The sequence below is a fragment of the Lissotriton helveticus genome, chromosome 3_1, assembly GCF_964261635.1.
Source record: "Lissotriton helveticus chromosome 3_1, aLisHel1.1, whole genome shotgun sequence".
In the NCBI taxonomy this organism is placed as follows: Eukaryota; Metazoa; Chordata; class Amphibia; order Caudata; family Salamandridae; genus Lissotriton; species Lissotriton helveticus.
The window spans coordinates 366,227,361-366,241,763 of record NC_136061.1 but is presented as its reverse complement, the minus strand read 5'-3'; the positions used below and the strand labels follow the sequence as shown (position 1 = coordinate 366,241,763).

Below are 14,403 nucleotides of genomic sequence, written 5' to 3'. Positions count from 1 at the left end.
TTTACAAACTCCAGAGGATCCAGATTGCAGCTGCCAGGCAAGCTCCTTACCTGATCATGTCCGACCATGTTACCCTGCACTGTCTATTGGTAGTAAGTAAGTAAGTAAGTATTTATTTGTTGATTAATTAAAATCATTACAAACAAGGAAAGATAAAAATAACCGAATAAAACAAGCATATACTATACACAGAGTTATTAGCATCTTAAAGTGATCATCCAATAATACGTTGATAGATGACCATTCCATCAAAACGTTCATACATTACGCAATAATTAAAAATCCATAAAACCAACTAAAATGCCCTATGATTGCCCCAAAAACTATTATAGCAGCATTTACATAAAGTGACTTGTGTTGGCAGATGCAATTACAAATACAAATTTTAGCTGTATTTCATGTACAAGCAATAGTAAAGTACAACAGCAATGTATTGTGCAATAAATAAAATAAATACAACTTACTAAAATCCCTTATAATTGCCCCAGGAACGATTATAGCAGCTTTTACATAAAGTGACTACTGTTGGCAATTGCAGTTACAAATACAAATTTTAGCCGTGTTCCATGTGCAAGCGATAATAAAGTGCAATGTGCGCAACTATATTAAAATATACTCCCAGTCCCGTAAGCTAGTTTAACACTTTGCATCTAATTAACATTAAATTATGTTTCTTACGTATTTTATATCGCAATACAGTTATTTACCCGTTCTACTCCTTTGAGTTTCTTCTCTGCAATAATGATACACTTAACAAAAAGATGAGTAAGTTTAATATTCGCCCCACTCAAACAGGTAATAATTGCTTGTCTACATGTTCTAATTCCTAATTCATTAAAGATCGGTTTTAGGATGGACTTCCGAGCGTCTGCCAAAGCTGGACATAAGGTTACTATATGAATTATTGTTTCATCACTTTGCCTACAAAGCCTGCAAATGCTCGATGACCATTGATTCTCCCATTTTGGTGTGCCATCCTTAGTCTGTAACAAGAAGAATATGCACAAATGCTCTCTATTTCGCCCACAAGGTACGCCACTGCACTAGACCTGTTTTTCTATAGTCAATACTCAACTCTAAAGCCAACAGGAACCTCAAACCAAGAATAGCACCACTCCCAAGCATCCCATCTTTCACAAAAACACAGAATGATCGAAGTCCATTCTCAGTACAAACTTGCAAAATATGGAACACTTTACCGAAGAAAATAAAGACAAGCAACAACCATCTAGAACTTAAAATAGTGATAAAACATGGTGTTTCCCAAAATATCCAAAAGAAGACTCAGCCTTGTAGTGTTGTTAATGAACAGCTCAACAAGCACAGGTAGGTAGCATCACTCCGGATGTATGTGGAGCAAATCCTACTGGCCGCACAGGAACATTGTAAGGGGTTTTGTGAACAATACAGCTAGTATGGACCAAGATAAGTGGCGGGATTGCCTCTCAGTCCTGAGTGACACAATTATTGTCTCTACCTGTGGTATGTACAAATGCCATTAACAGCAAGCTTCACTCAACATTCATTACACAAAGATGGTAAGTACCTGCATGCACTACTGCACCTATCTTTAAACCACTTACAACACTTAGGCTCATGTGGCAGGAGGCAAACGCAGCACTTCTTCCTTGCTTACAAATCCCATGCACTGCATTCCACTTTTCCCCTAGCAGTCTAAAAGCAGGCAACACACATTCAACCAGGCACCGGCAGAAGCCCAGGAACTAAACACAAGCCAGATCGCTTGAGTGACCTCCCACCATTGGTGTAGCTAGGAGGGATGGGGCGGTCTGCCTCGGATGGCACTTTTTTGGGGGCCGCAGCACTTCATGTGAGGTGAGCAATTTCGGCGAGCACTAGGTAAGTGGTTTACTTTTTCTTTTATTTCCCCTCGTTGTCGTCTGTTGACTCCCCCTCCCCCCACTCTTACCTGCACCGCCATCACCGAGCAGCAAGATCAGGGACCGCCCTGCGTGGCAAAAGCTCTAGCTATGCCACCGCCTCCCAGGGCTACGGAGTAGTATGAAATTAATAGATACAGAGCGGCTTGTTACTAGGCGATCTGAAAAGCATATTGCCCCTCATAAGAGGTATGAAAAGCACTATATAAATAACCATACAATTCAATACAATGGTGCCAAGCCGGACTCTTACTAAAGGAAAGTCTATTATGATACCTATGTGTTTCACTGTGATGTCAAGTCCCAATACATTACAATCAAGGCTCATTTTGATGCCACTGTAGGCTCTCAGACTCCCCAGGATATTATGATGTAGCATTTACCAAAAAATGCAAATTCAGCACTTTTGTAAAAATGTTGTAAAAAGCCTGGCCTTTGTTCAGAACCACCTGCGAAATGTCAATATGGCAGCCATCACTCCTCTTTTTATGCCCCCTGCATGCTAGCTGGGGCAAATAAAAAGGAGGCAGCAGGCAGGATAGGCAATAACAAGTACCACTACTACCTGCTTTATTGAAGACCCGAAGGTTTTTGAGGATAGACCTTGATCCCAGGGGCGGTTCTTCCATATGAGCAGAGAAGCACCACCCCACATGCCCCAGAGCTGAAAAATAAAATGATAATAAAGTTTTTAACCATTTTTTTTGTTCAGCCACTCATCCTTAACTATGTGTCATGATGGGGTGGGACCAGTGCTGCTCAGTGGCAGCAGCAGGGAGCTATGGGCCAGATGTAGCAAAATCAGAAATACCGACTCTTAATTACCGAATTTTACCGATTCGGTAATTAAGAGTAGGTATTTCTAATGTAGGTACCAATTCGGTAAATTTTACCGAATCGCTAAAAATCGGTATTTACCGATTCGGTAAATACCGAATCGGTATTTGATATTGAATCCTATGGGCCTTGAAGCCCATAGGATTCAATATCAAATACCGATTCGGTATTTACCGAATTGGTAAATACCGAATTTTGCAAGGGTGCAGGGGGTGTCACTTTGACACCCTCTGGCACCCCTGTTTTAGGCTTGTGTGCCATGTGGCACACATACATGCCCCCATGTGGCACACATACATGCCCTAAGGGCATGTATGTGTGCCACATGGCACAGGTGTACATGCACAGATGTGCATATACACCTGAATCGGTATTTTACCATGCAATTGTATTGCATGGGAAAATACCGATTTTCAAAGCCCTGTGTCAATGTTAAACTTGGCACCTACATACCAAAAATGCATTTTCGGTAATATTACCGACCGGTATATTTACCGATTCGGTAAAATATACAGATTCGGTAATTTCACCGATTCTGTAATTTTACCGAATCGGTAAAATTACCGATTCGGTAAAATTACCGAAAATGCATGTTTTTTATCCCCCTACATCTCCATGGCCATTTACCGGTTACCGGCCGGTAAATGGCCAAAATCTCCCACCTACATCTGGCCATAAGTGCCTTAAAATGTGTATGTCTCTTTAGCTGGCCATCTTGGGGTTGGCCAGCGAAACATGAGCATTTTAAAGTTCTCTAACCAAGCTCGGTTAGAGAAAGCGCAGGCCTCCAGGGCTCTTAGGAGTGTGAGAGTGGCCGCTCTATCCAATCCTGGCATTGCTTTCATGCTGTGAAAGAAGCACCAGGATTGGGTAACTGAGTTTCCTGCATCAGGAGCTTCCTGGAAGACACCTGAGGCAGGAGGATGCCGTGCTTCAAGAAAGTAAGTGAATTTATTTTTTATATATTTTTTAATGTACCCCTCACCCCGCCCTACCACCTTCGGTACAAGCTAGCTGCCACTGATTCATCACTTTATCCCGATAACATCAGTGCCTCGGAAACACACTGAGCCCATGCCACCAGCTCATTTGTGTTAGCCGAAAGGCCCAACTGCGCTCCTGGGTGTAAGGAGGGCATGGTGCCTAGAGACAGAGAGGACTGCATGAAGGGTGCGGCGCAGCATTGAATGGACTAACAGAGTGACCGGAGCCCTGTAGATTAGAAGGGTCTGAACAGGATCTGGTGTAGGAGCAGCCTGGAATGCCATGTCATTGGATCAACAACAGAGATCACCTGTAGTTGTAGCACAGATGACACTGCAAACAGCAGCTTTGGGCCAGCTGAGAGGCATATTAAAGGAGTCTGAAGTCTGCCTCTGCACACAAGGGTGAGAGGAAATATTGATTGTCTTAGGGGACAATAGCAGTTTGCTCCAGACCTCAAAGGGGCCACCAGGTTGGTGGTATATACATCAATATATCTTAAAACCCCAGTCGACATCATCAAACAAAGCAACATCCTAGAACACCTATTGTTGACAACTTTTAGTGTCACAGGAATAGGGAAATATAAACTGAGTGGTTAATTTAAATGGGAATACTGCATCGTGGAAAATATAATTCTGGCTGATCAATTAGGCTCGGGAAGAAGCCAACCACATGGATATTTCATGGACTTCAAGATGCTTCATAATGCACTCATCCATGCTGCAGTAGTATGGGGGTCCTGTTATCAAGGCTTATTAAGAGGGACCTGTGAACGTGTGCAATGCTACGAGCCATTGAGCAATGAAGAGCATCCTTTCATTTTCAGAGAGGTCAACCGGGAATTGTTGAGATGGCGAGGAAAAAAGGTTTTCAGTGGTTAGAAAATTCGGAAATTACAATTTTTCAACCACATGCAGTCAATAAAGAGACACCTCCCCATAGCTTGAGCCTTGATGGTGTGCAGAGCCCCACAAAACCTGGCTTCGAGGACCTCTGTCGAAAACTGTGACCCAAGGAACTCCATTTTGCCCTTCATGGGAGTTATAATAATGAACACAGTAGAGCAGGAGGTACTTTATTGAAGGCTTAATCTGACCAAACCGCATGCCCACTTGCCCACCTACCCGCATTACGCTGTGACTACAAATACATCCTCAGACAAACAAATAACCCACCAGCGTCTACCGCAGGTGCTGAAGTGGTGCAGTTTTGGCGTGACAGTTGTATCCCGCCATCAACGACACGACAGACAGAAAGAAAATGGCTTCCCTCTGCGAGAGGCAGGAACGCTCCTTCTCAGTTGGTGCTTTTTACCTTTTTTGCATTATATTTTCCCTCTGAACACCTGTAATTAGGTGACTGGGGAGCAGGCACGCAGTGTCACTGGCAGCCAAGCACCAGCCTGTGTTGATTTGACATTCTGTGCATGCACTTTATTTAAAGCGACAGGGCAGCTACGCCTCAGATACACGTGGGAAATTATTTGTTTGTGGTTGCTTCATGATGCAGGAGGCAGTCTTTCTTCCACCCTGTTAAATCATGGTGGATGTATAACCTACCTCTATATAAGGAACTTCTATGTGTAGAGCAATTTAGAGTGTAAACAACGTAGAAACCTGTAAGGATGGTGGCATAAATCTTTGCTTGTATCTGAAAAAAAATGCTTTGTCAGTTTCAAACTGTAGCAGAAAACGCTTAAGGGAGGAGCAGAAGAGGTTACTAAAAAGAAACCTGAAGAGGAAGCAGATCAATGGCTTCTGAATCAAACAAAGGAACTGTTCAATATCTGCCAGAAAAGGACTTAATAATAACCAGTGAAAAATACCTCCTACAACAACCCATAGCAACAGAGAGAATTATTGATGCATTTGGATAAAAAATTGCAAAGCATTCATAAACAACCGCAAACTCATCTTATCAACCCCGCCCATCTGACACACCTCTTGCATATCTGTTTTGGATGGAGAGATAATCAAGTCATCTTCAAATATGAAAGCAACCAACGCAGCCGAATAACTATGCACAGCTAAACACATGAAAAAGATGTAATATTCCTGAGTAACCAACATGATGACATTTTGTCTTACAAATGACATAGTCTAAAGGAACTTAAAACATACAATCTTATCCCTCCTTCTGCTGGCTAACTATTGTCCAGTTTCCAACCTACCAAACCATATTCTTGTAAAATGGTGACAAGCCTAGCCATGACCAGCTACAAGAGTATGTTGAACACAATTAACTGTTTCATGAACTTCAGTCAGTGGCCATGAGAAGGACAGAACCACCTCAACTGGCATCAGAGAGGAGCTCCTCCTGCAGCCCCATGAAAACCAACATGCTTCCATCCTCGGCCGCTCTGCTCCTCTGGGCACTGCAGACCATAACATACTGCTGACTTACACAGATGGATGGATGGATGGATAGATAGATAGATAGATAGATAGATAGATAGATAGATAGATAGATAGATAGATAGATAGATAGATAGATAGATAGATAGATAGATAGATAGATAGATAGATAGATAGATAGATAGATAGATAGATAGATAGATAGATAGATAGATGGATGGATGGATGGATGGATGGATGGATGGATGGATGGATGGATGGATGGATGGATGGATGGATGGATGGATGGATGGATGGATGGATGGATGGATGGATGGATGGATGGATGGATGGATGGATGGATAGATAGATGGATAGATAGATAATACTTTATTTTGGCTGTAAAACACAGCCATAAAAGCACAATATAGACATTAAAACACCATGAAAACATTTGTGAGGGCCTCATCAGTGCACCTATTTATAAACAGCAAATAAATAATTACATGGTAAAACCAGACAACATAAAAACATTAAGAAAGGTCTATGGCCCCGCAAATCAAGGTAAGGGAGCCATACCATGTGGGCCAACACCCAGGGCAAACCCATCAGGCAGTTGCTCCTCTAACGGCGTTTGGGCAGGTGTGATTTGCAGCAAGTGCTTGCTAAATTATTTGTTTCCTTTTGGAAATAGCACACTTTGAAAATGAACAAATGCTATTACAGAGTGTTGGGGAATTTAACCGCTGAAGGCAGATAAAGCAGTGCCACGGCACATCATCTGATGCCACAAACTCTAATGAATGGGACTAAAAACCTTTTGGAGTATGCCAAGCAGTATTTGCAAAAAAAGAGTGAAGTGGAGCAAACTCTGGAGCGAGGACTAATCACAAGGACATAGTAGCACGTTACTGTAATCAAACTGTCCCAGAGGAAAGCTCAAATGCCACCTCACAATACCAAACCTGAATCTGGTTAAAGGGGCTCTGTTCCAGGTAGCATCCTCCCATGACAAATAAAGGTCCATATTGGAGGTGGTTTGCAGAGTCACATACAACAGAAATGGTAGAAAATTCATCTTCATCTTTCAGCCACCTTTTCCTTGTTTGGAATACTTTTCTAACCCAGGTTAAATTAGCCTTAGTTATAGCAGAGGGGGTAGAAAAGAGTTCCAGTCTCCCCAGGACAGGCATTTCACACTTAATGGATTGCCACCAGGGTATGGCCAATCCTTTATCACAAGCAAGGCAATCAGTGATCACCTTCCTATTGAGACTTGTGCGTGGCTTTGCCCAGACAGCACATAATAGCACCAAGGGGACCAATTTAATACAATCTTCAAAATATTCAACCCCCAGCTCCTGATGAACAATACAGGTGGCACGAGCCGGGGTTGGGCCTAGAAGACATCGCTGGACCCTGGTATCTCCAGTCTGCAGGACAGTGATGTTAGAATATCCACAAATGCTGACCTCATAGGTCAGAATGGGGAGGCATTTGCCCCTGAAGACCTCTGACAGGAGGGAAATGGGCTTTCTGACAATACCTGTGGCAGTGGTGTAAAGAAACTTGAGGTCGCCTCTCTGCAAAGTACATGGAGGGGCCCCCCTCTGGACTCACTCAGGAGCTCTCAGGCCAGGGTACTGTGCTGAAAGAGCCCACTGGAGCTCGGCTCTACCCCACACTGCAGTGGCTGCGGGGGCCTTTGCCTTGCCACTGACGTGAGGCTAAGCTGTAAATGTAGCCAGAGGCATTAGCAAACCTTTGTGAAGCTTTACATTTGTAGGGACCCCAGTTTCCCCTGGCATTGAAGACCACACCCAGGTATGAGAAATCCTGGGTGGAAGCAAAAGGGTGGCCGTGGAGGAATACACTCTTCGACTTTACAGGTTTGGGGCCCCAGAACCTAGTGTACGTTTTTGAACGATTCGTGACTAAACCAGGGACTTCATAAAGCTGACAAGCTCTTGGAAAAAGATGTTTAGACTCTTGTGTGTTCTGCCCAATAGGACAATGTGCCCATATAGATCTCGCCACCAGCGTGTCTGCCTGCAGCCTGCACCTATGGAGATATGGTAACAACAAATCAGAACTGAAGACAGTCAGTTGTCCCATAGTGGAGAAGAGGAAACATTTGAATATGCTCCAATCATCCATAAGACTTACTATAACAAAGGCCGGCCATACCATCTTATGAACAAAAGTAAATGTAAATGTACATGGATTTGTATAGCGCAAATCACCACTGGTTTCTAAGCGCTTGCTTAGGGAACCCATCCTGGTATTCCCCTGTGAGATAACCCCGGCAGGGTATCCGCAAGGTGAAAGCCAGGCATCCCACCGCGAGGGGCCGTTGTGGAGATTAAGCAATCTATTGCCCAGAGTCACAGAGTGTGAACCCGTGAATCGAGTAGGCACCGGAGCGAGAATTGTCGAGTCCATGGACATTTTAGGACTCAAGACCGCGCCGAGCCGGGAATTGAACCCTGGTCCCGGGCTGACCTCTGCTTCCAGGTCTGCCTCCTCTAACCAGTGAGCCACACTTCTCCACACTGATCCCGCATAGCATTCTCAACAGGAACCTCCATTCACCATCAGTTCCACTGATACTTTAACACCCTTTCAATCATCTGAAACACAGCAGCTGCTCTGTGGGAGTGCAGGATCTTAAATTGTGGAATACAGTGGATCCCAGCTGAGCGCAGAAACAAACTACATCCACCTCAGGAAATGACCAAACACTGAACTGTCAGGAGTTCCTTTCACTAAAGCTTTGCTGTTGGACTGTAATTCGGTAATTTTGGATTGGAGATCTTGTTTAATCCTTTTGAACACTAACAGCCACTGTTTATATGGGTTTCTGTTGGTTGTTTCCTTTTTACACCGTACTTCTAAGCACTCAGAAGTTATTGCAAGCTTTTTACAAACACACAAACAAACAAATGAATAAAACTGGTTTTGGACACCCAATAGACTCCAGACTGGCATTATGTTACATGCCTTTGGAGTATCATCTGCTGCCATTACGGTAAAGGTTGAGATCCCCAGAATGAGAACACATGTCCCACAGCAGAGATCCCCAGGACACATGTACCGCAGCAGAGAGTGTCATGATCAGGACACATGTCCCGCAGCAGAGAGTGTCATGATCAGGACATGTGTGCGGCAGCAGAGAGTCTCAAGATCAGGACACGTGTCCCACCGCATAGAGTCTCAAGATCAGGACACGTGTCCCACCGCATAGAGTCTCAAGATCAGGACACGTGTCCCACCGCATAGAGTCTCATTATCAGGACACGTGTCCCACCGCATAGAGTCTCATTATCAGGACACGTGTCCCACCGCGTAGAGTCTCAAGATCAAGACACGTGTGCCACAGCATAGAGTCTCATTATCAGGACATGTGTCCCGCAGCATAGAGTCTCAAGATCAGGACACGTGTCCCACCGCATAGAGTCTCAAGATCAGGACACGTGTCCCACCGCATAGAGTCTCATTATCAGGACACGTGTCCCACCGCATAGAGTCTCATTATCAGGACACGTGTCCCACCGCGTAGAGTCTCAAGATCAAGACACGTGTGCCACAGCATAGAGTCTCATTATCAGGACATGTGTCCCGCAGCATAGAGTCTCATGATCAGGACATGTGTCCCACCGTATAGAGTCTCATGATCAGGACAAATGTCCCACAGCATAGAGTCTCATGATCAGGACACGTGTCCCACAGCATAGAGTCTCAAGATCAGGACACGTGCCCCGCAGCTGAGTGTCATGATCAGGACACGTGTCCCACAGCATAGAGTCTCATTATCAGGACACGTGTCCCACCGCATAGAGTCTCATGATCAGGACACGTGCCCCGCAGCAGAGTGTCATGATCAGGACACGTGTCCCACAGCATAGAGTCTCATTATCAGGACACGTGTCCCACCGCATAGAGTCTCATGATCAGGACACGTGCCCCGCAGCAGAGTGTCATGATCAGGACACGTGTCCCACAGCATAGAGTCTCATTATCAGGACACGTGTCCCACCGCATAGAGTCTCATGATCAGGACACGTGTCCCACCGCATAGAGTCTCATGATCAGGACACGTGTCCCACCGCATAGAGTCTCATTATCAGGACACGTGTCCCACCGCATAGAGTCTCATGATCAGGACACGTGTCCCACCGCATAGAGTCTCATGATCAGGACACGTGCCCCGCAGCAGAGTGTCATGATCAGGACACGTGTCCCACAGCATAGAGTCTCATTATCAGGACACGTGTCCCACCGCATAGAGTCTCATGATCAGGACACGTGCCCCGCAGCAGAGTGTCATGATCAGGACACGTGTCCCACAGCATAGAGTCTCATTATCAGGACACGTGTCCCACCGCATAGAGTCTCATGATCAGGACACATGTCTCGCAGCAGAAAGACTCATGATCAGATTGCGTGCAGAACAACAAAAGAGCTTCAGGCCTAGGAGGCGTGTGCTACAGCAGAGAGTCTCATGAAGAGGACACGTGTGCCACACCAAAGATCCTCATGATCAGGGCACATGTCTCGCCGCAGACAGACTCAACAACAAAAGAGCTTCAGGCTCAGGACGCGTGTGCTACAGCAGAGCTCTACAGGATGGCAAGTCTTATCTTCTACAGGAGAGACACCCCGCGTCTGCATTCATGTCCACAGGATACAAGAGAGACAATAGTTCATAAACTGCATCGATAAACTTCTGGAAACCCTTGTCCAATTGCAGAAACACATGTTGAAATGGGCAAAAAGATAAAGATAATGTCTTCACAAGTACAGCATTCGATTGAGGAAAGCTGGCGAGCATGTGGCAGGGCTTGAGGGGGGCACACAGGCACACCTGGGGGCCTTACACATTCTACTCTACGTGCTTGTTGCAAGAACTTAGGTTTGGTAATCTCCTGAGTGGACAACTGGAAAGGCGTTGCACGTTCCTGCCATGGAGCAGGCAGGTATGTGTGCATCATGGCTGCTGTGGGTTAATCGACCCTTTTCTGAACCCATCCACAATATTACACTTACCTCCGGGGCCACCGCCCGCCTCCTTCCCTCCTGGCACCGAGGCAACCACTCACCTTTATCTCAACTCCATACCCCGCATACACCGAGACGGTGTACGCGCAGTCCAGGGTGCTGAAGTAGACCGCGCCGGGGTGTGCCGGGGACTCCATGTACCCTTCCGGCCCAGTGAAGTTGATGCTGCAGGAAACTGCAAGAAAGCACAGGGGTGAGGGTTCATGAGCAAAGAATAGACTTGTCAGTGCGCTCATGTGTGACATTTCCACGCATTATGTGTGACACTATGAGTGACACTTTACTCCAAGTGAATAAAGCAGGTGTGCCTCAAATGATGAGTTTAATTACAGAAATTACACTTCTGTACAAGGCAGTGAGCTAGAAATTACATTACACGTCCTGAGGTGCTTTTTAAGGTTAGTACCCCACTTCCTTTTTCCAAAACAATCATCCTGGATTTTTTTTTAAAGGCTATTATAAAAGGGATGTTAAAATATCATATCAAACTTTAAAGGGGGGTACGCCCACTCGCATCCTGAATTCAAGAAGATGATGCAATGAAGTGACACAGAACCTAAAGGACTGAGCTTCACACAGGAGCACTATGTCACAGGTTACACGGATGCACAGCGTGTCAGGATTCACATAGCTAGGGCACCGCTCCAGTCACACAAACCTCACAGCATCGGCTCGCATACAGGCAGAGCCATCCGGTAAGTTGCACATATTGTATATTGGTGTTAGCAAATGACGCTTTAGCGTCCCTCTGGTTTAAGTAGTCCGTTCAGGTCTTAGCTGTCAAAACACTTCAGCTCAGAGTTCAGAAACCTTGCAGGATCGAGCCTCGGGATGTGTAGTTGTCACTGGTGAGCCTCAGATCCGACAGCCAATGTCTAAGAAAGCAGAGCTGTCTCTCAAGGTCTATGGCTCGACTAGCTTGAATGGTTAAAGATGAGCGATCTTCACCAAGTAAGTTGCCCAGTATCACACCTACATGTCAGCGAGCTGCCGGGATCGTCTGCCTTGCACTCCCGAGCCAGGGTCTTGTTTGCCCGCTTCACGTCGATCCTTTTAGATATAAGTGACAGGAGGAAGGTGATCTCAGAGCAGTCACCTGGGCCCCCAGCCAGGCAATGTCACACCCACCAGCATTCACTCTTAGTGCCCCCCCCCCACTATGACGTAACATAGGAGAGTAAATAGAATAGTTTGCTACAGATTTCTGGCATATCATTTTCCTTAATCAGCTGTGCCCTAGTCTCAGAGCCATTACAATTTAAATAAAGCCCCTGCCTGTCAACGTTGGGTCAGACATAAAGGCCCCAAGGCCGGTAAGGGTTCTTGTCTCTGGTCCCAGCCCGTGATGAGAGGAGTGCTGACGTCATCAGTGCCGCTGTACAAGACTAGTTCTCATCGAGCCCAAGGATGCTGCCCTAGGAGCGCGAGGCCAGTGGGCTACACCTTGTAAAAGGCCAAACATTAAGTTCAGTGCCTTTCTTGCTGCTACTGCACCCCATCTGTATTCGCTGGCACTGCACCCCAGATGTGCAGCAGGTTCATGCAGCACAAACTTCACTGGTCCACAAGGGTACAATGGAGTCTCCGGCACACCCTAGCGCAGTCTACTGCAACCCTCTCTCTGCCCAATATTCCTTCCTCTTCTCTCTCCTTCCTCACTCTCCTTCCTCTCTGTCTGCTTCCTTTCCCGTCTCCCCTGCACTGCACTGCACTGTTTCTTTACGCCCCCTTCTTTCTGTAAGCTTTCCTTTCTTTGTCTCCCATGCACTCTGATTCTCTCTGTCCCTTCTCTCTGTCTGCGTTCCTTCCCCTCCTCTCTGTCTGCGTTCCTTCCCCTCCTCTCTGTCTGCGTTCCTCCCTCTCCTCTCTGTCTGCGTTCCTTCCTCTTCTCTCCCTGCACTCTGCTTCATTGCTCTCCCATCTCCCTGCCTGCTTTCCCCACCTCCGCCTTGCACTCTGCATCCTTGTGCTCCCTTATCTATGCCTGCTTTCCGCACCCTTTTCTACCCTACTCTCTCCGTCCTCGCTTTCCCTTCTGTCTGTCCATTTTCCCTCCTCCTTCTCTCTTCTGACCTTCTCTTCCTCTTCAGTTCATTCCCTCACCTCGCCCCTGTACTCTGCTTTCTTGATTGTCAGCTTTCTCTACTTTTACTTCCATGTTCTTTCTTTCCTCAGTTGCTTTCCTTCCTCTTCTCTCCCTGCATCCAGCTTACTCGCTCTCCCTTCCCTCCTGCTTTCCTTTTCCCATTTTCTCCCCTGCCTTCTGCTTTCTTGATCACTCTTCTGTCTTCTTTATTTCCCCCATCTCTTCCCTGCACTCTGCTTCCCTCCCTTCCCTTCTTCCTGTCCGCTTTTCCATCCATGTTTTCTCCCTTGCACCCTCCTTCCTTTCCCATATCTCAGACCACTTTCGTACGCTGTCGGACCCGGCACTTTGCTTTCTCGCTTTTCTTTTCCTCAACCTACTTTCCCGCACTTTCTCTGTACTGTGTTTAACTGCTTTCTCTTTTATTTGTCAATTTCTTCCCTTCTTATACTGTGTTTCCTCACTCTCCTTTCTTTTTGTTCACTTTCTTCTTCCTTCTCTTCCCAGCATTCCTGGCTCTCCCTAACCCTGTGCTCTCTTTCCTCACTCTCTCATCTCTATCTGCCTTCCCTCCATCTTCTTTCCTCTGTACTCTGTTTCCTCTGCCTCCGTTCTCTCCGCACTCTTTCATTCTCGTCTGCCATGTTCCTGCTCTCCATTATTGGTGTCTACTTTTCATTACTCCCAGTCTCTCCCACACCTCCTTCCTTCTCTTCCTCTCTCTCTTCTCTGTCTGTTTTTTTTCTCTGTCTTTCTCTCCTTTTTCCAACTATTACCCACCTCTTACACTGTGTATTTCCCCCACCTCTCTCTCGGCCGTTTCCTCCACTCTTAATTTGTAAAAGAATAAGTGTTGGGGCCCAAGTGCTGCTGAAAGTCAGGCACTCCCTGCCTCTTTATCTCAGTTTTGCAGGTTCTTTTTCATCACTGCTTTCTCCCTTTGACACTTTTAAGTGGAAGCCTCTGAGACTGGGTAGCTGTCTAGTTTGTTAAAGGCATCTTGCAGACATTCAGATAGCTGACCTAGGAATGCATTCTGTCTCTTGCTTATCATTGGCTTTGTGGATTGTAACTCACATGTTCTGGCTTCCTATTTGGTGGCTTTATTTGCTTTAGGCGAGTTTGCCCCTACCGTTGCCTAAACCTTGTTTATTATATTCTTCCACAAACTTGCACTCTGTAAACAGGCCTTTAAATCTTG

The 14,403-nt window shown here is 45.9% G+C and overlaps 1 protein-coding gene across 1 annotated transcript in view; it reads right to left on the bottom strand.

Annotated features, from left to right (window-relative positions):
• SEZ6 (seizure related 6 homolog) overlaps positions 1–14,403 on the bottom strand; it is a 1,048,734-nt gene that overhangs the window by 592,001 nt on the left and 442,330 nt on the right. The window contains exon 3 of the mRNA XM_078680080.1: positions 11,158–11,291. Within this exon, the coding sequence (XP_078536206.1) occupies positions 11,158–11,291 (134 nt within the window). The remainder of the gene's footprint in view (positions 1–11,157; positions 11,292–14,403) is intronic.